Here is a 24,859-nt window from a genome sequence, read left to right as displayed (position 1 = left end):
GGGCGAGGCAGCCCTGAAAAGAAATGGTCTGAGATTACCTCCTCAAGAAATGACCCAAGCCAACAGGGAACCAGCCACCCCGCTTGCTCCAGTCGGCTTAGCAGAGTGTAATGATCCATTTTATCGAAAGCCGCAGAGAGATCAAGGAGAATAAGAACTCCTGACTCTCTGCGATTCTGGAGAAGGGCTAGATCATCCAGTAACAATATAACAGATTTGGTGTCCAAAGTGGGACGAAAACCGGACTGAAATGGGTGTTAACAGTAAGTGTCTTTCAGAAACCTTGAAAACTGAGGAGTGATCACCGCTACCATCAGTTTCATGATAGCAGGGAAATGGGATGATAATTTGCCACCTCCTGGGGGTCTGAATTAGCTGTTTTCAAAAGGGGGGCAACAACAGAATGCTTCAAAGAAGCAGGGATAGTCCCCGTCGTGAAAGAGTACTGGAGGCCATTTCTAAACAGAGATCGCCCTTTGAGGGAGAGCTTTTAAAATCCGGAGCGGAACTGCATCATGAGGGTAGGCCGATTTAAGGCAACCCAAAGCTCTCAGTATGACAATCTACAGGGCCAAGGCAGCATTTGCTTATCTGAGGGGGGGTACGGGTGGAAGGCAGAGGCCATGCCAGCAGGCTTGACCAAATGCTGGCTAGCCCCATTTACAGATTGCCCATTAATGATTACTTGGCGACTATCACAAATTTTCTCAGAAAAAAAGTGCTAATTGCATTACAGTGTAACTGAGCATCGGGCAATGTAGGCTGCTTCCTAGAGGAAGAAACAGACAATTCATTAGCCACTAGAAACAGTTCCCTAGAGAAAAAGGATGCGTCAGTTATCCGATTAGCAAAATATTTAGATTTTTCTACTACAATCATCTTGTGATAGCAGGACAACGCTTGCTTATAAGAAGCTTTGTCTTCTTCAGCATAGTTAAGACGCCCCTTTCTTTCCAAACGACAGCAAGCCTGTTTCTGCTCCTGGAGATCTGAAGTAAACCAGGCAGCCGTACACTTGGATCTCCCAAAGTGAGTTTTCAGGGGGGCCAAACCATCAGCCACTTTTAAAAGCATCTTCTGGAGAGAGGTACAGGGATAGTCACCCTCTCCTCCACATTCATCATTGGCTTCCAGAAACTGGTCAGTAAAAACAGACATATCAACCTTTTGCCAGGACCTATGAGACTGTAGGCCATGAGAAACCTCCAAACCACAAGATGGGGTTCTGATAGTAAATATAACCAAAAAATGGTGATACCAAATGACCGGAACAGAATTAAAGCTAACCACCAACGCTTCTTCACAAAAACATCATATCAAGGAGACTGCCACTTTTATCAGTGGGAAGATACTAGTAATCATGTTACTGGCAACCCGATCGGAGGGGTAGTTCAGATGGATAATACAATCCCTTAACACAATTAGGTTGGAGTAAATCAAACCTAGATTGGCCACCAATTGTGCAAAATTAATTGCAAACTCTGCTCAAGCATGTGCGGAAGGCCTGTAAACCAATAAAAAGTGAATGCTCAAATAGTATATGCAGGCACTGATATGAAGAGAAATAGTTTAAGGCCAGGCCACCACGCCTACCTTGGGTGTGGGCGAGGGGGGGGGTCTATCTAGCCGTAAACCAGCGTAGGCATCAGGGAGAAGCTGGCAAAGGTCAGGATCAGAGTAATCTGAGAACCACGTCGCTAACACAGATGAAGTCAGGAGCAGAGTCTACCAGAAGGATGTTAAGATCAAAGCGATGGGCGCCAGCTGATCTAGCATTGATCAACACACACCTAAGGGGACTCTGAGGCGACTGCCCCCGCCCCCTTCTGAATATCTCCCATAGAAATGCCCGTCTTCACTGACGGGTCATCGTCAATTGACCAAAGCATAGGAGAAAGGCACATATGGGCAGCAGTGGTAAAAGTAAAACTGAAAGGCAACTTTGAGACAATGATAAGTGCAAGATTGACTCCGCATTTCTCTTCAAAAACATACATATATATCTCTGCAGCCAGGCATTGATTTTCTGTTCTGGAAAAGCAACCATTGAAAGAGTACGTGACTGAGTATTTAGGCATTTGTTTTTCCAACTAGTTGGTAAACAACCCACAGAGAGGCAGGCCACACAAATGTCACAAGCAATTGGAGGTCTTTTTGCCTTTGGTGGGCTTTGAAGCTAAAAACCTGGCCTCATATTCATGTAGCATCATATCTTGGGCTTATGTGCATAGGAGGCCAAGGTTAAACCAGTAGCAGTATATGGGTCGAGCATATGGGGCTACCAAAATATGTCCCGTTTATAAGCTATTAAAAACTACTTTTGCAGAAGACTTCTGGCCCTTCCCAATGGCGCCCAAATTATTGCTATGCACAACAAAATTGGTCTCCATTATTTGGAAGATCAAGCAAAGCTGGCCCCAATAGCCCCTTTTCTCAGAAGGGCTGCTAATAAACTAGCCAAGCTAACCAACTTGATTATGTGCAATTTGCTCAGGTCCGAATATGGCTTGAAAACCCTGTCGCTAAAATGTATAGATAAAATGTTACTAACAATCCAGCTTACACCAAGTATCGCTTATAGCCTACAACTGCAAAAAAACATCTAGCACGAAGATTTGGATTGGCATTGAAAACATTCTAAAACATATCTGTGAAGAAGCCAAACTAAAGAAACCATTAAACTGTGCTTTATTAGCCATATCAAGAGGAAAGTGACTCTCAGCCATATCTGAACTATAGTATTTTCCTGTGAGATCATTGTCTCATTTCAAAAATGAGTTTTATTTGTCTTAACATGAACATTGGGAATACATTATGCTATAAAAGAAAAGATGAATAAATCACAATATTCCATCCATTCTGCCCCACTATGCCTGAAAATTAATTTCAGGTCTTGATTTTCTGCACAGAATATGTGTATTTGAGCTGCTATTTTCAGATCCCCCATCCTGAGGTCCAGAAATATTCGACAATGCACGTCGGCATGTGTCTCTCAACTCTGGGCAAACGATACAGAAGCAACCTGGGCTCGAGCAAACTTTTTAGCTACCACAATTCTCATAGGAACTAGAACATTTGTTGTATAGTTTATACCCATTAACGTAACAAAACAGCTGCGCTCCAAAATAACATGTAAAGCACCTTTGATTTGCTTAGGTTGAGCTCGGCAGGCTGTTTTACTTATGAACCGGAACCGAATAGTGTTTTTAAGGTCTTTGAAAATGTACATGTTTAATTACTGCCACAAAAAGAAAGCAGTTGCGTTAAATAAAAGCGCTAGTAACATTCTTAATAAGCCTGTATCCAATATTCTAGGTTTGTTTTCTTGTTTTTGTATAATTGCGTTTTGTAATATTTCATCTTTATGGAATAACCTTAGCAGTGCTTTTTATTCATGTTTATTTTACTATTTTGCTTTTATGGAATACTACTTTCTGAAAAAATCATTACTGTAGTGTGAACTGGTCATTGAAGTCTGCAGATTGGAAATGTAAGCCAAACAATTTTCCCTCAATGTCTGAGGTGTATTTATATTGAGGCACAAGTAATGTTTTATCGGACTCCAACACACCCTTGCCTGCAGCTCAGTCTAATACCTTTCCTTGGAAAGAATCATGTAAAAAAATTTCTACGGAATATTACCTTTAAACAAAAAAATGAATTGTAGGTTTTGCTCTGTAGGCTCACCTGTCTTTTATAATTTTCAAGCTGGCTCCGTGCAGCATTTGCCTTTCTCAGCTCTTCCTCAAGACTAACTGTGTTTTGCATATACATAGTATTCTTCTCCTCCAAGAGCTTCACCTGCCTTCGTAAATCGCCAAGATCTTCCAGTTTCTTTTTATACGAATCCACTTGGCCCTCTAGCTTTGAAACTTTATCAGAAGAATGCCTGTAACAATAACAATTCAGTTAACAGAAGGGTTACAAAATGTTTTTAAAAAATTAAAAGTTAGTCACTGTAGTGACTAGAGTACTCTTAGTCTCCTTTCATCCATTCTTGCGGGCGTCCCCCAATATAGGGACCGTACTGGAGCCTTTGGCAGCAAAGAATTGAGCTTCCCCTTTAAAATGGGTATATCGCGCAGGGGGCAGCCTTGGGCGTGGGAACGCCCTGCAGAGGCCCTTTCCTCTGGCGCCTCACCTCAGTCCCCTTTTAACATATTGGACGCTTAGATACCTGGCTACACCTATACATATTAGCCCTTGGCATACTAGCGGGGGAAGGTGAGTGAGACATATGGAGGAAAGGGGTCTATGGACTAGGAGTACTCTAGTCACTAGAGTGAGTAACTTTAATTACTCATACGTCCCGTCCCTTTTCCTCCATCCTTGTGGGGGATTCCACTGAACAAGAATATAGGGTGAAGCTATGACAACCTGCCTCATGTCTAGGATGAAGGAAAAAGGTTCTTCAGAACCGCCTGACCAAACTGTATCTCGCCTGGAGCTGGTGTCCAGCGAATAGTGCCTACAGAAGGCCGACAGTCACCCAAGTAGCCGCCTTGCTGATGACATCCCAAGAAGCATGTCTCTGAAACTCGACAGCCGTGGCCTTAGCTCGGACCGCATGGGCATGAATCCCCTCAGGAACAGGTTTGCCCATGGCCATGCAGGCCTCCGAAATGGCCTGGAGCATCCAACAGGCTATGAAAGCCTTAGAGCCGGGGAAGGAGGACCCAAAAGTCACAAACAATGCCTCGTACTTCCTGAAGGATTTCGTCTGGGAGAGAAAACTTGAGAACCCTCTTGAGGTCCAAGAATGTAGGGCCCTCTCTGCCTCTGTGGGTTCGGGAAGAACATTGGCAAGCAGCTCTCTTGATTCAGATGGAATGGCGAGACCACCTTGGGCAAGAGGTTTGGGCGAGTGTGCAAAATGACCTTTCATTGTCAAACGTGGTGAAGGACTCACACAAAGACCAAGCCTGCAGCTCACTAAACCTGCACGCAGAGGTTAAAGCCACCAATAAAACCGCCTTCAGCATCACCAAGTGGATGTCCACAGAGGCCATTGGCTCAAAAGGCGTGCGTTGCAAAGCTGCAAGAACCACATTGAGGTCCCAGAGCAGATGCGGCCTACGCACCAGAGGAAAAAGCCTATACAACCCCTTAAGGTGGCCCTTAACCACCAGGTTGGCTGCCGAAAACACATGCTCAGGGGAATTCTTGTAAGCCCTGATGGCCACCTAATACGTGCAGCAAGTATCCACCTGAACGGCAGAAGAGCCAGGTGTGCTGAAAAAGCCAGTACGTCATGTGCAGAAAAGTGGACTAAGGTGAGACGGTCGAGGGAGGGGTGTCCCCACGCCCGAGGCTGCGCTCCCACGCGCCATACTAAATTTAAAGGGGAATGTCAATTTTTTGCTGCCAAATGTTCCGGTACCATCGCCATGTTGGGGGACACCGAAAAGGATGGAGGGGATGGGACGTACGAGTACAATACACATGCATTTGTAAGCAACAATACAATTTAAATGAGGCTAAATCAATCTCAGTGAGATTTTAAGTTCAATGATCTGGCAACATATTGTTTCTTGGCAGTTCTAGAGCCTACCACAATCACCCAAACTGTTGTTTTACAATTGCTTCTCTATTCCAGTCTTTCCAACTCCTGCTTTGCCCATCATCTCAACTTTTGCGGTCCCCAGAGATTTTGGTCTGGGTCACTCCTAGCAGGTGCACAACAAGGCCGATATATGGACAAGCTGCGGTGCCCAAAACCACTTTGATGGTGCTGGGTGGAACACATTTTCATGTATGCAAAAGGAAGGGTCACCAATCTCGCTGCTTCTCGTACACCCATTCCACGCCTCATAGCAATATAGCAATGTACTCCGTTTTCTACAAAGCATCCCTTACATTTCCGTGCCTTTAACAGTGCCAAACAGCATTTTCCAGCACAGCCATCCTGTGGTAACGCCACTCAGATCCGGAAGTGTTACGTTAGACTGCTTTAGTGGCGCAAAGCATTTCACATGTACCTGATACGGACGCACGCAGCTGCTGGAGAAAAACATACTACGTGCATTTATGCAATCGCACATCATCATGGAAATGCTAAAGATGTGCTCACATTTAATGCAAAGTAACACAGCCTTTAGAAGGTTAGAAAGGAGTGTGGGAGCCACTGTACTGAGAACGAGCATGGGTCAAATACCCGGTTCACTTGTAACCCACGGACCCCTTGCTCACTGAGTCTTGGAGAGGCTCAGCTTCACCTCACTGATGAGGCCCGACTAGCCCGAAACATGTGTCTGTGGTTGTTGATGGTACTCTTGTTCAAACAAGATTTCCCTAGCATTTAGGTGCTGGACTGCCCTTTTGGGTTGGACAAAGACTGATATGCAAATGAGTATTTCTCCTCTGTGAAGGGTACAATGAGACGAAAACCGGATTATAGAACCTCCCGAGTGGATGAAATTCTATAGAACAGGGCATTTAACGCATGTTCGTTCTTAGTAGAGGGGCTCCCACATTCCTTTGTAACAGCCTTCAGAAAGTCTCACTTTATTATCCATATTTAGGTTTCATGGCTTGTTCTCATTGATTGAAACTACTTTAAATGCTACATTTTTGCTATTCCAAATTCTAGATTTTGGTGAATAAAATTCTACATCTGTTGAAAATTAATTTTGATTACAAAACTATTACCTTCCAGTAATCACCTTTCTGTTGATTGTATCTGCTTGGATTCACATGCTTTGCATAGGCTGACATATTGGTGCAGAGTGTTACATTTTTTCTTTTCAAAGTAAAAAAACAGTGCATTTACAGGGCGTTTCTCTTATAACATCCTGGCTGTTACATGTACTGTGAAAGATACCAATGTTGGAGAAAAGGAGTTACAGGTAAGAAACATACCACTTCTCCTGCATTGGATCTTTCATGGATTCACAGATTTCAAAGCAGTATGAACTTAGATGGTGGTAGGAAAACCGGTAAAAAGCCTACCTTATTTGAACAAGATGCTGCAGGACTGCTTTTCCTGTCTTTGCATCAGCAGCGTGCTGTCCCTGAACGCAGTAATGCCTAGAGAAGATGTGTGGCACTGCCCAGTTGGCTGCTTACCAAATGTCTTAGACTGACACTCCGGACCACATTGCAGCTGAAGCCGCAGTGGCTGTTGTTGAATGGGCATGGAGGAAAGGGGCATAAGAGTACGTTAGTCACTACGTTGAGTAACCCATAATTACTCTTGCGTCCCGTCCCCTTTCCTCCATAGTGCATGGGTGATTACAACTGAATGTAGCCCCCGGGTGGCGAGGAGACCCGGCCCAAACAAACAAGTTTCTTAGAACCACCTGTCCTTAAACTGTGTCTGATCTAGAGCCGGTGTCCAAACAGTAATGCTCGCAGAAGACCGAAGGGGTGGCCCAGGTGGCCACCCTGCTTTTGACCTGCCACAGGACTTGCCGTTGGAATGCAATGGCCGTGGCCTTGGCTCTGACCGCATGGGCGGGCATGATAGCTGGATGTGGCTTGTGCTGCCCCTCATAGGCCTGCTTCATGGCCGAAAGCTTCCACCATGCTATTGAGGCCTTGGATGCCTGATAGCCAGGGTATCGGGTAATATTATCCCCATATATATGGTCGCCGTAAATAATATCGCCGGTAAAATGTTGTGGCGATATTATTTGGGTGACCATATATATGGGGACAGGGCAAAAAAAAAAAATTTAAAATAAAGAAAAAAGTTTGGGGGTTGCGGGGGTGTCCCCCGCATGTTCCATGCAATAATGTTGCCATTTTTTTGTGGCGACATTATTATATGGAATCATAGCCAGGCTTTGACCCGCCGAAGGTGACAAACAGTGCGTCCGACTTGTGGAAGCCCTTGGTCTTGTCCAAGTAGAATTTCAGAGCATGTCTGACATCCAGACAGTGCAGAACCCTCTGAGCCTAGTCCTTGGGCTCGACAAAGAACGTAGGTAGGACTATTTCCTCGTTTAGATGGAAAGCGGAGGGTACCTTTGGTAGGAATGCTTTGTGTGTCCGTAGAACTACCTTATCCATTTGAAAAGTAGTATATGGCTCTGACCCCACCAGAGCCTGGATCTCGCTGACTGCGAACCGAAGTGAGGCCCACTAGCAGGGCTGACTTAATGGGGACCAGCTTGATGTCCGCAGAAGCCATTGGCTCAAACTGCTTGTGCGCCAAAGTGCCCAACACCACATTGAGGTCCCACACAGCCGGGTAAAGTCTGGCGAGGCCAGTCAAATGCCTCTTGACTAGCGGGTCGAAAGAGAAGACCTCCTCCTCCGAGTTTCTGTAGGCCGCTATGGCTGCCAAATACGTGCCCGAGTGTGCAAGGTGCACCGAGAAAGAGAGCACATTGTCCAACTTGCACGTAAGGAGGTCGATCTCCGAGTCTGCCCAGTGACAGAACCTAGTCCACTTACTCTTGTACTGGTAGCCTGGTAGCCTTGCTCCTCGCACCCTGAATGATATCTAGGTTAGTCTGTGACATGTTAAGGTGCCTTAGCGTGACCTGCTCAGGAACCACACCGCAAAGGCTAATTTCTGTGGCGCGGGGTGGAGGACCCTGCCCCCCTGTTGCGCCAACAGATGTGGTGGGCCATGGGAAGGTGGATGCAGGGCCTGTCCAAGAGGCTGAGCAGCTCCGAGAACCATGGTCTCGCCGGCCACCACAGAGCTACCAGAATGATGCTGAGGTGACAAGATTCCTTTATTTTGCATATCACCCTGTGGACCAGCGATGAGGGCGGAAAGGCGCATGCTGTCATGCCGTTCCACTGAATCGAAAATGCGTCGCCGAGGGAGGCAGGGCCCTGCCCTAGCCAGGACGCAAATTGCTGGCACTTCCTGTAGTCCCAGGAGGCAAAAAGATCCACCTGAGGGTGTCCCCATCTGCTGAAGATCTCCTGCAGCCCCTGTTCGTTCAATTGCCACTCGTAATTGTCCGCTCCCAGCCTACTGAGCCAGTCCGCCTCTAAGTTGGACTCTCCTGGAAGGAGGATGGCTGTGAGGTAGATGTTGTTAACCATGGCCCATTTCCCACATGCTGACGGCTAGTCTGCATAGTGGAGGGGACCTGGTGCCACCTTGCTTGTTGACATAGTACATGCTGGTGGAGTCGTCTGTCTGGATTAGGACAACCTTGCCCCCAACGACCGGAAGGAAAGCTCTGAGTGCTAGCCAGATGTCCTTCAGTTCCAGCCAGTTGATGGGAGACGCCTGCTCCTGCCGGGTCCAGATTCCATGGACACTGGCTGTCCAGAGTGCCCCCCCCCCAGCCCTCGGGAGAGGAGCCTGTAGTGATGGTGACCTGCGGGCCTGCTGCCTAAAGGGCTTGCCCGTCCGCAGGTTACAGTCCCTGGACCACCAAGTGAGGTCCGAGTCGAGAGAATGCAGAATGCTGATCAGCTCCGCTTGGGAGCCCTGCTCCTGATTACATGAGGCTGCAAAGAGCCTCTTGGTTAGGCAAGATTTGGAGCAGTACCGTTTGGGTGCACTACAACAACCTTGACTACTTGGCAATAGGAACCCAAATTGTGGTATAAATCTGTACTACACAGGTTGGTAGTGTGGCTGGGCAGCCAGGCTTATCTCAAGAGGAGTCAATGTGAGCAGTAGGGTGGTTAAACAGAGATTTACAGTGACAAGTATCCAAATAAACTCTTACACACAAGGTTTCTTGATTAAACAATTATTAATTTATTTAACTGTCAGTTTGAATAAGCCTTCATCAGAAGGGGCAATATAATAGTAACACACAAATCCACTCCAAATACACACTCTTAGTTTCTCTAAATCAGCACAGTGTCTGTGTGGGGTGGCACACAGACACTGCCTAAGCCCCCAGGTGATTTAAATAGCTAGGACATTGGACATTAATATATCAATGTTGCATTTGGAGCAATACTTAGGAGCATGTAAAAAAAGGTTATTAGAATAAAACAAGAGATCACACAAATATTCTGAAGCAGGGAAGTACTTTTGAAACGCCCAATGCAAGGAACAAGTTACTTACCTGTAACTGTTGTTCTCCAGCATGGGTCTGGCATGGATTCACATGCTCATGAATATTCCCCGTTGTCAAGCTGGGAATCCTCGGTAAAGAAAAAATCAGTATCAGTTTTGTTTCTGATCTGTCTTTTTTAGTAGTAACCAATCACTGATCTCTGCCCCCAGCCAATGACTGCCCTCTCCCTAAGCCCTGCCTCTGGCAGCCATCCTCAGATTTGGTAGCACGTAAAGTGGTAGTATGACCAAGTGAAGTGCCGCAGAGGGGTAGGCGGGAGGGTTCGCATGTGAATCCATGCCAGACCCATGCTGGAGAACAACAGTTACAGGTAAGTAACTTGTTCCTTCTCCAGCATGGGGTCTGGCATGGATTCACATGCTCATGAATAAAAGAATACATAGCAGTACACACATGCACAACTACGGGAGGTGGCAACAGGCTCAACATTAAGCAATAAAACGGCTCAACATTAAGCATCTCTTACCTCCTCACCTTAAGCGAACAGGTTGCGCACCACTGCTTGGCCGACCCTGGACTCCTCCCTGGAGTCCCGATCGACGCAGTAGAATCTTGTGAAGGTGTGCGTCGACCTCCACGTAGCAGCCCTGCAGATGTCCAGCAGGGGCACACCAGACAGGAACACCGTGGTAGCAGCGATCGCTCTGCTCGAATGGGCTCTCGGACAGCCGGGCAGTGGTCGGTTTGCCAACCGGTGACAGTGCATGATGCAGCCAGAGAGTCATCTGGAAATGGAAGTCTTTGAGAGAGCCTTCCCTAGATTCACAGACCCAAAGTTCACAAATAGTTGTGACGTCTTCCGAAAACTCTTCGTGCGGTCCACATAGAACTTCAGCACTTTTGCTACATCCAGCGAGTGCGAAGTCCTCTCGACCGGGTTCGAAGGCGACGGGAAGAAAACTGGTAACACAAAGGTTCGTTGAGATGGAAGTCCGACGGCACCTTGGGCATGAAGGAGGGGTGCGTCCTCAGCACCACCCTTGTGTCGTGAAAAGTCAAGTATGGAGGCTTGCAAGATAGAGCCTGGATCTCTCCCACTCGTACGGAGGTGATGGCAACGAGGAACGCTGTCTTCCACGACAGGAACTTCAAAGGCGCCAAATGCATAGGCTCGAATGGGGCCCCCCCATGAGCCTGGTCAGCACCACATTAAGCTCCCACGGCGATGCTGGAGCCTTCACCGGCGGGAATGATCGGAATAGTCCCTTCATAAATTCCTTCACCAGGCGATAAGACCACAAGGACACCCGTCCCGTAGTCCTGGTATATCGGGAGATGGCAGCCAGATGTATTTTGATGGAGGCGTGAGCCAGTCCAGCTTTGGCCAGCGACAGTAGGTACGGCAGTACTTGAGGGGCCGTAATTCGCAGAGGGTTAATCTTCTGTGCACGGCACCAGACAGAGAACCTCTTCCACTTATGTCCGTAGCACTTGAGAGTTGAGGACGCCCTGGCTTTTGCAAGAACCTCTGTGCAGTCAGCCGGGATATCGTACCCTCCAAACGCTAGTGCTGCAGGAGCCAGGCCTGCAAGTTCAGCGACTCCGGGTCGTGATGAAGAATGGTGCCTCCTTCTCTGGAGAGAAGATCCGCGTCTGCCGGCAGCTTGACTGGTGGGGACGTGGACAAGTCCAGAAGGTCCGGGAACCAGATCTGCCTCGGCCACGCCGGTGCGACGAGGATCATTCTGCACCTGGACTTCTTGAGCTGGTTGATGAGACGGAGCAGCAACAGCAACGGAGGGAACGCGTATAGAAACAAGCCGTCCCAAGGGAATGAGAAAGCATCGCCCATGCTCCTCAGCTGCGGGAACCTGCTGGTAAACCTCTGGCACTTGGAGTTTGTCGCCGTCGCAAAGAGGTCGATCCGGGGTTTGCCCCATCATCAAAAGAGCTGATCCACCTGGTCCTGGCGTAGTTCCCACTGGTGGCACGAGCGCAGCTCCCTGCTGAGTGAGTTGGCGATGGTGTTATTTATTCCTGCCAAGTGGAAGGGAACCAGAAACATCCCCTGGGCGACGGCCCAGTGCCACAGATCCTGGGCCTCCTTGGATAGGGCTGGGGATCTGGTGCCTCCCTGCTTCCGTATGTAGAACATCGTGGTGGTGTTGTCGGTGAAGATCCTCACCACTTTGTCCTTGAGGGACGGAAGGAAGGACTTGAGCGCCCAGAACACTGCTCGAAGCTCCAGAATGTTGATGTGGAGAGACCTCTCCTCCGGGAGCCAAAGGCCTCTTGCGTGGAGATCTCCGGTGTGGGCCCCCCAACCCTCCAGGGAGGAGTCTGTCGTCACTGTATCCTCAAACGCCGGGGTCTGAAAGTCTGTGCCTGCCGTGAGGTGCGCACGGGTACCCCACCATAGGATCGCCCCGACGGAACTCCTCGTCGAGAGGGATCCTGTCTTCGAAGCAGCCCGTTGCCTGAAACCAGCGGGCGTCGAGGAACTCCTGTAGCGGACGCATCGGAAGTCTGCAAAGAAACAGTGCTACTTGCGACGGAACCAGGTGGGATTTGGAGTAGTTGATGGCGAATCCCAGTTCCGTGAGCAGCTGGACGGTCCTCGCTGTGTGTTCGACGGCAAGTTCTCTTGTCCTTGCACGGATTAGCCAGTCGTCCAGGTAGGGGTAGACGTGGATCCCCTGCAGGCGCAGCCACTGGTGCCAGGCACTTGGTGAATACCCTGGGTGCCGACTTTAATCCGAACGGTAGGGCTCTGAATTGGTAGTGGCGCCCCTGAACCACGGACCTGAGAAACTTTGTGTCCTTTTAGAATGGGGATGTGGAAGTAAGCATCCTCCAGGTCCAACGACGATAGGAAGTCGCCCTCCTCCAGCTGTCCCAGCACGTGCTGGAGGGTGACCATCCTGAATTTCTGTGCCTTGATGTACTTGTTTAACCGACTCAGGTCCAGGATGGGGCGCCAACCGCCTGTCTTCTTTTTGAAGAGAAAGTACCTTGAGTACACGCCGGAGCCCCTGATCCTCCTGGGGACGAGCTCGATGGCACCTTTCTTGAGCATCACCCTTACCTCCAACAGCAGTTGAGGGACGTGATTCTCCTTCCTGGCCACTGGAGGAATGCGAGGACACTTCTTTTGGAATTCCAGCGAGTGCCCGTTGGCCAGGGTGTCCAGCACCCAACGGTCGGTGGAGATGGACTCCCACACGCTGACGAACTTCGTCAGCCGGCCTGCCACCGGGGTGCTTCAGTGGGGGCCCGACGCTACGGCCGGTTCAGTCCTGCTTGGAGGAGGCCTTGCGGCCTTGGCCTCCTTGACGACGGCGGGATCCTCCTTGCTTGCCGCGACCTCTGTAGGCCTCCTGGGACGAGCAGCAGGCTGCCTGGCGGTATGTAGAAGAGCCACCGCTGGATCCCTTGGAGGCACCCTGTCTGCCTCCAGAGCTCCAAAAGGGCTGTCGTTGTTGAAGTACCCCTAGGCCTCGGGCCGTCTCCGAGTCGGTCTTGATGGCCTGGAGCGACTCATCCACCGTCTTCCCAAAAAGGTTGCTGCCGTCGAACGGCATATCCAACACTCTGGTCTGAACGTCCTGGCGGAAGTCAGTCGCCTTGAGCCACCCTCGTCGTCGTAGGCAAACCCTGTTGTCCATCTGGCGAAATCCGGTATCGGCAATGTCCGTTGCCACCGTTATGGTGTGATCCGACGGCCCTCGCCTTCCTGAAGAATCTGTAGGGCCTCCGCTCTCTTGTCGTCCGGCAGGAAGTCCAGCAGGGGAGCTAACTTGAACCAAAGCTCCCTGTTGTAACGGGCCACGATCGCCAAGGCATTGGCCGCCTTAATCGTCGTCGCCACCGACGAAATGACCCGTCGTCCCATGGAGTCCAACTTCTTGCCCTCGCTGTCCGGCGGGGAAGTGGAAGTTGATGCTGCCAGATGTCGTCGAGCAACGGCACTGCCAGGACCGTCTTTCTCTTGGCCTCCCGTCGTTGATAAAGAAAGCCTTCCTTCTTCTGTTCCTCCGGGCAGAGTTGGAAGAGCTCAGACGCCCTGGCTATCATGGCGTGAAAGAAGCCAATTTCGTCGGGCGGTGAGGCCCGAGGGGGAGATGATTAAGGAATGTCCGTCGTATCATCGCCACCGTCGTCGTCCGTCCCCGTATCATCCAGAGGGTCAGGCGAGGGGGATGAGGGGTCCACAGGCCTTGTGGGCACCAAGGGCGGAGCGGGATGGACTCTCCTCCGCTTGTCCGGGGTGGCTTCCTGATGGTCCTGGCTCAGGATCCTCTGTCGGGGTCCATGGTAACCTTGTCCTTATCTCAGTACAGAAGGATTGGATTGCCAACAAAATGGCCGCCAAGCTATCCTGAGGCTCTGGCAATGGCTGCGACGGGAGGGATGGTTGCTCCACCGGGCCTTTGCCGTCGTCATCGGTATCTTCCGTCTCCTCAGCAGGATCCTTCCCCTGGGATCGAACTTTCTTGAAGCTCTCGTTGAGGCCCTTCACGGTTTCCACCAGATCCTCCTCAGAGGCTGATTACGAGTCTGTAATGGCGGCCACCCCCCCCCCTCTTTTTCCGCCGGGGTCTTCACGGGTATCTTAACGATGGGCTGGAAAGAGGATTCCCTCCGCGGTGACAGGGATACTCTGGGCCCAGAGGCCGTCTCCACTGGCGTAGTCTCAGCCGGCTTCGCCATGGCCGCAGCGACCACTTCGATAGAGGCCTTTGCCGGCTGGATCAAAGCCCTCACAACCTTAGGTGCGTCCTGGGCCTTCGCCTTGGGGGGAGGGTCAGCGCCTCGCTCCCCCTCAGGTCCCTTCGAGATCGACCGGGGCCGCTCCAGCAGCTTACCCAGGTTCTCGGACTTCCTCTTCCCCGAACCAGAGCGCTGGCTCGTGGTTGAAAGTGCTGGGGAAGTCGCGCCCAGCCTGGCAGCCGAAGAGCCCGACCTTTCGGCGCTCCCATGCCCGCGGACTCGCGGTGCTTGGACATCTGTTGGGCCCCCGTCACCGGGGCGCCCTCACAGGACTTAGAAGCCCGCTCAGACTTTTTCTTCGCCTTCTCACCTGCTGTGCCCTTCTCCAGCCAGGCGGCGAGGCAGGAACAATGATCTTGCTTAGTCCGTTCCGAAAGGTTCTTGCAGAACGCACAGTCCTTCTCCACGTGCGTCTTGTCCTCATGAAGGCAATAGAGACATCGCAAATGCTCGTCCTCCTTGAAAACATTTTGTAATCCGCATCCAGGGCAGCACCTGAACAGCTTGGATCCGGGCGTCGAGCTTCCCTTGTCCTGGGCCATGTCCGTTGAGGTAGGCCGCAGATCTTCCGGAATCCTCCAAAAAGCATAAACTCGACGTAAACTTCACCCTTGAGGGGCGTAGAAGAATTCCGAAACGGGTCCCCGATATCGGAGGTAGAAACGGTGGAGCTTGAGGCTCAATTAAACCGAAAAAATGAGAAAATCTCCTGAGAAAGCGTGAAAACACAGCAAAAACTCGAGAGCTAAAGCACGAGGACTCCCAACACTTGAACGTGCGGTAAAAATCTAAGGATGGCTGCCAGAGGCAGGGCTTAGGGAGAGGGCAGTCATTGGCCGAGGGCAGTATGACCCAGAGATCAGTGATTGGTTACTACTAAGAAAGACAGATCAGAAACAAAACTGATACTGATTTTTTCTTTACCGAGGATTCCCAGCCTGACGACGGGGAATATTCATGAGCATGTGAATCCATGCCAGACCCCATGCTGGAGAAATTATGTTAACTCTTTCCGTGAAGGAAGGAAGGCAAAACACACAATCAGTGGTAAGAATAGTCATTCAGGGAGCCAGGCCAGGGCAAAGTCAATTGAGCAAAAGTCTAGGTGAGCTGAAGCATGTCTTGCAGGTAAGTAAAAGCCTTGCACAATGTTTTAGAATTCTTTGTAGAAAGAGTTGAATCAATGTAGGGCCACAAGCTGGGAGGTTTGTGAGAGGTAGAAGACATAAGCAACTCTGCAGAAGCAACCAAGACAAGTCTCAACTGAGATCAAGTAAGGCTACCACAACAAGAGTTAAGTTCTCTTAGACTGTACAGTACCTTTGGTTAGAAGAAAGGGGTTCCACCTGGGTGCGGCTCTGCAGATCCTTTTGTTCCTGTGCCTCAGTCGTGGGGACGAGAGGGAGGACTTCTGGTGACTCCTTCAACACAACAGGACGGTCGGCAACAGAAAAGAACAAACTGCTATTCAGCAGCATTCCGCAGATTAAGCTCCTCGCGTCTCAGCAAATTGCACCACCGCGGTCTCATGGATACCACTCTGGACTTTCCTCACATCTTGGGTCCAGCACTCTGTTGAGGTGGCTAATGCTTGGTCAGTCCTACTTCAAGTGAGTCCGAGGGATCTTCCTTCAGCACGGGTCCGCCTTAAAATTGATGCACTCCAATCTGGTGTTCCTCTCCCTGGTACTTCGGCTCCTGCTGCAGCAAGGAAGTACAGCCAGCTACGAGAGGATCTCCAGATGAGTTCACTTTGGCGTTGATTGGTCCCACCAACTCAAGGGGAGAAGTTGTCCTTGCAGGGCTTCTCTAGTCGAATTAGAGCTTCAGCACAGCAGCAGGGCTTCACTGCGCAAACCAACGGTCCAGGAGTTGCAGCAAGCGTCTCTTCCAAGTTCTTCTTTGGATTCCTTCATCCAGTGATCGACTCTGCCTTTCAAGCCAAAAAGCCTTTCCTTTTATGCATTTTTCCTTGCCGGACAGCGAGCCGGCCTAACACCTGTGGGTGCATTCCTGTAACGAAGGGGATTAAGCATAGGGAGTTTCAGGCACCTCCCTCACTTCCTGCCCCTGCCAGACATACTGCCAGACATACTGGAGCCAGAGGTGAGCTTCACTCACAAAACAAAGGGACCAAACCTGGTTTGGTGCACAGAGTAAATCTCAAGAAGGACCTTTCGAGCAAGAAATGGCAAAAAGAGAAGACCAGGGCCATTTTGACAAAAATGGCACCCAAGGGTGCTTTACTGCAGCTGCGAACCCAGCCCGCGGTAAAAACACACCATGGTAGTTAAAAGTAAACCACTGTCGCCAGCCATTAATTGTAGATAGGGTGACATGAAAATGTTACATGAGAAACTAGACAAAGGGGATACAAAGTAACCCATCCAGCACCCCAGTGAGTACTGGGTCTAGAAAAGTTACAAATGTAAGCAAAGTCAATTTCACTTCACTGCTCTTGGACACAGTAGTTTATCCAAGAGAAGGTATTTAAACATTTGGGAAATCTGGAAGACTTCCCTGTGTCACTGCACTGAAGGTGCTGTAGACCACTATGTAAAGATGATGCCTATGGAGTTTGTCAGACTCCATAACCACAAAAAGTTCAAATCACAAAAATACATGAGGGAGTGGGGAAGCGGTCTCACCCTCTCCAGGTAAGAAATTAAAAAGTCCTAGAGTCCAGCAAAAGGTAGAGAAGAATTAGCACATTTTCTGAGAATTCTCCCCAACACTCCTCATCCTGAGTCTTGTGTGGGGGACAGCCAGAAGGACCGTCGCCATGAGTCCCAATAAGTGTTGGTAACACAAGGCCGATGCCACTTCTCAGTGAGGAAGTGAGCAGTGGTCCTCTTGATGGCTGTGATCTTGTCCTCAGAGGGGAAAAATCTTTCGGAGCATGTGTCTGAGATGATGCCCAGGAAAGTAAGTCTTTGCGTGGTCTGCAGCTGAGACTTCTTGCGGTTGAGCGAAAATCCAGGCCGTGGAGTTTGCTCATAAGAGCGGAGGAGGTATTGTGCACCACCTACGGTGATGTCGGCCTGACGAGCCAGCAGTCAAGGTACGGATAGATGTGGTGGCTCTGGGTTCTTAGGAGAGGCGCCACCGCATTCATGAGTCTAGTAAACACCCTGAGAGCCGAGGTGAGGCCGAAGGGTAGCACCTTGTTATGGAAATGGCAGCCCATGATACAGAACCGTAGGAATGAATGATGCGGCTGCCAAATCGGGACGTGTAGATATGCGTCCTTCAGATCCAGGGAGCACATCCAGTCTCCCCTGCACAATGTCTCTGCTAGGAGTGCTGGCGTAACCATCTTGAATTTTTGAAGAGGGAGGGAGAGGTTGAGGGTGGAGAGGACCAGCACAACTCTCAGGTTAGCCTGTTTCTTTTTTATGGCGAAAATCCTGGAGTAGAAGCCCAACCCTTGCTGGGAGGCTGTGACTTCTTCCACTGCCTGGCTCTCGACAAGCGACCGAAACTCCACCAAGAAAGTTGCTGTCCCATCTGTGGGAGTGGAGGCGAGGAGGGAGGAAATGAAGCGATCTGTAGACGGTACCCCGTGGATACTACAGGGAGGATCCAGGGGTCTGCAAAATACTGACGGCAGAACAGCGCGTGAAAGGCAAGCATGCGCCCCACCGGAGACGCATGGACCCGAAGGGGCACATCATGCCTTCTTTCCCTGGGAGGCGGTTGCGGAGGAAGGGGACTGGAAAAAGGGCTTACTCCCCCCCCCCCAACCCCCCAGCCCACCTGCCTGGACCTCCGTTCTTGGAAGTCGCTGAACCCTCCAAACGTCCGCCCTTTGTCGGAGCGTTGATGTGACTGGGTGTACGCCCTGGGGGTGGCCTTCGTAAGGATAGATAAAAACTTTGCAGTTTGTGTTAGGGAGAATTCTCTGTAAAGGCTAATTTCCCAAACCTAGTGAGTCCCCCAGCAGCTTTGCTGGATTTTTGGGGTTTATTTTTTTCTCCTGCTAAGAGTGAGACTCTTTCTCCCACTCTTAGGCATGATTTGAGAATGTCCCTTGACTTTGTAATGTGTTTTATGGGCTATGGGGTCTTTTACTCCATAGGGCTTCATGTGTTTTTGGTATATGTGTTACACAGCACCCTCAGTGCAGTAACCCAGGGGGTGTCATAGTGACCCCCAAACATAGACTCCATACCCTGGGACTGACTACTGTCTCCCAGGGCATGTAAAGTCACCATTGACTTTACTAGTCTTAAATTGTGAACAGAACTAGTACAAACCATCATATTGTGGAAGTACTGGTAGGGGTAATTCGATTGCCCCTGGTTCTGTTTTCCAAGGGGGCACTGTCCAGTCCCCCCTTGTCGAGTTTCTGGCTGGTGGCAGTGGATACCACGCGAAATATTCCACCGGAATATTTCCTATGGGATTTTGCCATTCATTTTAAACGCACCACTTTTTGGTGCAACGTTAAAGATACTGCCGGGTTATTTATTTAATATTTATTCCCCGGTTGGGTCTTTTTGCCAGGACTCGGTTTTAAAATGGCGTTTGTGTTCGCCTCTGAAACCCTAACCCAAGTCGAGCCCTTTGTTCCACTTTTGGCGGGCTTCTGCACAGAAGCCTCCAAAAGAGGTGTCACTCTGTCTGGGTCTACAGGATGTGTAGGAGGGGGGAATAGGCACCCTGGACTGAGTTGCCTTGGCAACTCAAGTCGCACACTTGTGTGACTGGCCTAGTGGTGAGCAGCTTAGCATGTTTGATTGACAGCTAGGCTGATGAATAGGAGTTTTCTGCATAAAAGCAGGGCTTTGGGGACTGGAACTTCAGAAGTCGCCACAGGACCTAAAGAATCCGAAGAGGGGAGAAGCTGAGCCATCTACAACGACACCACCGATGGAGCTCTGCTGTACGAAACTCACCACTTTCCCGACAGAGAAGATCATCTTCCAGGAGAGTCTTCTTCCCTTTGCGCTGGTGGGACCAACCAGTCCGCCTTTTTCGCCTTCCTGGATCGTCTCGTGGTCAAATCGCCCGTGCCAAGCATCCCGGTGGCCGGATAGCCACGCTTCACCACTACCGCGAATAAAAGGGTAGTACCTTTTAACCGGGAAATTCCGCGGCTGGTTTCTTCCCTGGCAGTGCAACGACCTCCAGCTTTCCTCCACATCGAGATCTCTTCCCCTGGACGAAGCACTAACTTGCACCCGCTGCCAGGAACAACTGCCCCCGCTGGAGCTTTCTCACCATTTCAGGTACTGTGTCCCGCCTGGTCTCCCTTGCAACAGACTGTCCAAGGTGTCCCGTAAATCCTTGATTCTCTATCCTGGGGTGACCTCGGACCCATTAACATTACCTTTCTAACTTGATCCAACCTCTTTTTGACTTTCCTGCAAAGACTGAGTGCATTTCCACTGTGTGATCTTGGGCACATTCCGCCTTGCTCTCTCCAAGAGTGGGCCTGGCCTATGAACTTTTTGCTCTACAGTAGACCCTGCCTTTCTTGACTTGCTGTGGTTCTTTAAAAGTGTTGGTACTGTGTGATTTTCCTAGTCTGCCTTTTCTCGCCCTTTTTAAACAAATTATTGGAGTGCCATCTGTGGTTACGCGCTCACCTCTGTTTTGCTAAATAAGTGGTGTCTTAACCTAGACTTGTCAAATAATTAATTAGGGAGGTGTATATATTTATAGTGACTGTCTGAACTTGCTTGACATATTAGTGCCAGTGTATTTTTACAAGTGTGTTTTTAAATAAATAATTCTATACTTTTATACCAACGCTCTGGTCAGTGTTTGCTTGTGCTACTGTATTTTTAGCCCTATTGTGTATACTCTATATACTGCCTAATTCTTCTTGAGAGAAGTCTGACTGCTGGGCCACAGCTACCAGGTAAATCTGGGTGGTGCAGGCTGCTACCAATTGGGTTTACTGCTAACACCTGTAGTCTTAAACTTTTTTGCAGTGGTCCCTAAGGGAACTGCACAGGTTTCTGCCTAACAGTTTGCAAACTGTTTTTCTTTTTATCTAGCTCCTTGTCGGTGGTGGCGTGAAAGAGGTCGCCACCCTCGAACGGAAGGTACAATATGTGTTCCTGGATGTAATTTAGTAGCCCGGAGCAAGGCCGTCCTTCTCATATCCGCGGCGATGCATATGGCCCAGCCAGAGGTGTCAATGTGGCCCACGGTGGAATCCATGTCTTGCGCTGGCTCTGCACCGGAAGCTCTGGAAGTAAGTCTGCTATTTCCTGCCAAAGCTTCTGGTTAACGGTTTGCCAGCATAACATGCGCATTGGCTTGCCGAAGATGCAGTGAGGCATTGGAATAAAGCTTCTTCCTGTACGCCTCCAAAATCTTCTCCTCCTTGCCTAGCAGCGTCAAGGACGAGGTGGCAGAGGACAACTGAGGCTTTGAGTAGAGTGACGCCGCAGCAATCACTGAAGTGTGGTTGAGGGTGGGCCGACAGCAAGAGTGTATCCCCCCTCCATTTGCCTGTACTTGGCGTCCAGGCGTCGATTGATCGGCTGGACCAAGTGGGGGTTGAGCCACCCCTTTTTGGCCAAGGAGACAACGTCCTTTTGCATCGGGATCCCTGTTCTAGCCGAGCAGCGTAGAGACAAGACCTCAGCGAGCACCCCTGCTTCCGGTTGTTCGTCTTCGGGCTGAGGAAGGCCCAGGTACCCCCCCTAGACCTGGCAGTAATTTGTGGAAGTCCTTGGCTGATGAGGTCTTCTTCCTCGTCCGTGTTCACCTGAACGTCTGGCTGGTCCAGTGCGGGAGGAGGAGTTCTGGATGCTGAGGGCTGGGGTGTGGAGACCAGAGTCAGAGGCTGTAGCGGAGGCTGGTACGGAACCGCCTGAACTGTGGGAGGCAGGGGAGCTGGAATCGAAGGAGCCGAACGTGGGCAACGGTGGCTGCCCAGGGGCCTACGGCTCTGGAGCCATAGGAGGAATGACTCTGGGCGCAGGCGGCGGGGCCTGAGGGAGCAGGTCCTTGATGGCATTCCCGAGGATGGCCCCCATCTGAGGAGATTTCATGAGGGTGAGGAACTGTTCAAAGAACCTGTCCTCACAGGCTGTTGGGATGGCAGGTGATATTGACGGAATCGCGGGCGGCTGCGTATACTGTCTCGGTTGCAGAGGAAACCTGCCCTGCACTGCTGATTGATAAACTGTAGGCCACGTACCTGGTTGACCCCAGTCCCACCTTGTAACTCGTTCACCCACCTGCACCATTCCTCAGGGAGGTATCGTAAGAGCGGCCAGCTTGTTTGGCGCGACAGCCATCTTGTTGAGCTGCATGCCACATGCCAAAGTCGTGGTGCTTGGTTCACTGGGTCCAGCCTCCTCCAGGACTCTTGGCGATGGTGTATGAGACCTGCCCTGCACCTCAGGCCGAGTCGTGGTAGGCGTGTCGCCCTCGGTGAAGTCGCCGGTAGTGCTGCATGTAGGCGCCCCCTTGGCACTAATGCCGGTAAAAGGGCATAGCCCCCTTGGGTGTACACCCGGTAAAAGAACCTTCCAGTCCCTCAGCACCATCTTCGGGAGAATCTACGAACCCCTTAGCCTGGTGGCCAGTAGCTGAATTAGCCTTGGTATTTGTGCTGGTATGAGAACCTGAAAGGTTCCTCCCACTCAGGCACTTCCTTCGAAAGGAGTCTCCCGTGCGGGGTGCGCTGGAACAGAGCGGCCCTACCTTGGGCCTTGATCAATGTTTGATGAAGTCCTTCAGGTCCTCTGGAGGCGACCTCTCGAAGAGCTTCCACCAGCTAGCCAGTCCATTCTTCAGGGCACGCTTAGAGAGTGCATCACACGCGGTACAACCTTCCCATCCGTGGTCAGGGCCAAGGCAGGAGAGGCAAAGGGTGTGGGGATCTGATGTAGGGACACCTGCTGAAGCCCGCTGAAGTCGACATGCGCTGAGGAGGAGCGTTGGACCAGAGGACCATGTACCTAATTGATAAAAGAAGACAAAAAGACAGAAGAAAGTATCCTGGGAAGAGCCCGTGGTATTACATGGCCTAAGCCAAAACCAGGAGCGCTGGTGAAATCGGCCCATTCCCTTTGACGCGGCAAAGGGGACTGAGATGTGGCGGCGGATTCAGCGGAGCACATACTCCCAGGGCTGCACCCCAGCACGCCTCCAAATGTAAAGGTGAAGAAGGTTTTTCCGGGTGAAAAAGGTTCAGTCTCCCATCCCTAAAAAGGGACGCCCATGCAGTATGGAGGAAAGGGGAGGGGACGCAAGTACCACCTTGCAATTCCCTGCTTAGTGATGGCCTTTTATTTGTTTGGATGGCCGTAGGCTAGAAACAGCTGAGGCGAGTTCCTTGAGGACTCTGCCCTATGTAGATAGTAATTGAATGACTTTCTAACATCTAGAGAGTGCAATTCAGTCTGCACCAGGGTTTTTGGTTCTTGGAAGAAAACGGGTAGTGTAACTGATGCAGGTTTATGGAATGTGGATGGCACTTTTGCTATAAAGTGAGGGTTGCTTGTAAGGACCACTTTATCTTTGTAAAAGCGGTGGTGTGGTTATCTGACTAAGCCCTTGCAGTTCTGAAACCCTCCTCACCGATGTAATGGCTATGAGGAATGCCACTTTCCAGGAAATACATTTTAGGTGTTGTTGACAATGGCTCTCATGAGTCCCGCTAGGACAATGTTTAGACTATTGTGGTGGAAACTTTTTTTTATTGGTGGAAAAGTTCTGAACAACCCCCTGAAAAATGCTTGATTGGTTGATCACTGAAGAGGGTTGTATTTCCCCTTTTTCTGGTGTACCTGAAGATGGCGCCAGGTGTACTTTTATCGAGGTGTGGGTGAGCCCTCCTTTTGCTAATGTCAAGAGTTACGGTAGGATAGCTTCGGGATTTACTGAAAGCGGTTCAATGTTTTGTTGTCGTGCCCACCAGGCGCAGAATCTTTTTCACTTGCTCTTATAGAAGTGATTTGTAGCCGCAGCTGGTGCAGAGGCCAGAATATATGTGCATTCTTGTGATAATTTCAGGTGCCCAAACTCTGCGAAGTCAGGAGCCACGTCGTCAATTTGAGTGAAAGCGGGTCGTGATGCAGCACTTCTCTGTTTTGGGATATTAGGTTGGCTTGATTGTGGAGAAGAATTTTTTGCCTTTGGATAAATGTACAAGGTCGGAGTACCATGTTTGTCTCAGCCCATTTCGGGGCTATTAGACCTTGCATGTGCATGTTTGCATTATCTGGATCACTTTGTGGATGATTGGAAAAAGTGTGAAGGCGTAGGCGAAGAGACCGGTCCACAGGAGGGTCTTTACCAGCCCGGTCTCGTCTGGGGGGTCTCGGGTTATTAACAGCGGGCCTGCAGCCAAGTTTGTCAAGGAAGGAGTTCACTTCCTCAGACGTGCTGAAGAATTGGGCCTTTCCGTCATGCTGGATGCATAGTTTGGCTGGAAATAACCTTGAATAGAGCATTTGGTTATCTTGTAGCCGTCGTTTCACTCCAGTGAATGTTCTACGTTGCGCCTGGACCGTCGGGGAGAAATCCGGGAAGAACTGTATGGTGTCGCCATCATAATTCAAGTCTCCTTTCTCCCTCACCAGGCGTAGGATCGTGTCTCAATCTCTGAAATTAAGTAGTTTGGCTATGATCGGGCACGGGGCTGCACCTGGAATAGGGCACTCTGTGGGCATGCTCTACTACGAACAAATTTGATAGCACGTGGCTTCCAAATAGCGCTTTGCAGACGGATTCTACAAAGTCTTCCATTTCCTGAGTGGATTGCGTTCTCTTACCCCTATGATCCTGATGATATTGTGGCAGGATCGCCCCTCGAGACCCTCATTTTTTGCCATGACGGTCTTCTTTTGAGTTTCTAGTGTTGACATCCTTGTCGCCAGGGAGTGTGTGTTGTCGTCAATGTCGGAGATCCTCTGCTCAGCTGTATCCAGTCTATCGCCGTGTTTATCCGAGCGGTGTTCAATCTGGTCGACTTTGGTGGACAGTGTGTCGAGCTTACTATCTATGTTGCCAATGCCTGTTCTAAGCTTGAGGAGGATCCCCCTGATATCCATGGTTTGATCAGTATCGCTGTCCTGGGACAGGGTCTCCCCAGGGTTCTCTGGGCAGACGTTTGATTTGGGGGTTTTGACCACTGCTCCTGATTCAAAGGTTAGTTTCCTTTGCGATTTATCCGATTT

At 50.2% G+C, this 24,859-nt stretch overlaps 1 protein-coding gene across 3 annotated transcripts in view; it reads right to left on the bottom strand.

Moving 5' to 3' along the window:
* The window catches only part of HOOK3 (hook microtubule tethering protein 3), a 1,904,471-nt gene that overhangs the window by 1,016,709 nt on the left and 862,903 nt on the right, over positions 1 to 24,859 (bottom strand). For all 3 annotated transcript variants that reach the window (XM_069626410.1, XM_069626409.1, XM_069626411.1), the window contains one exon: positions 3,688 to 3,889. In XM_069626410.1, coding sequence (XP_069482511.1) covers positions 3,688 to 3,889 — 202 coding nt within the window. The remainder of the gene's footprint in view (positions 1 to 3,687; positions 3,890 to 24,859) is intronic.

Source organism: Ambystoma mexicanum, chromosome 6p (assembly GCF_040938575.1).
Source record: "Ambystoma mexicanum isolate Mex_15411 chromosome 6p, UKY_AmexF1_1, whole genome shotgun sequence".
NCBI classification, from domain to species: domain Eukaryota; kingdom Metazoa; phylum Chordata; class Amphibia; order Caudata; family Ambystomatidae; genus Ambystoma; species Ambystoma mexicanum.
The sequence above is the reverse complement of the archived record's forward strand: the minus strand, read 5'-3'. Positions and strand labels throughout refer to the sequence as shown.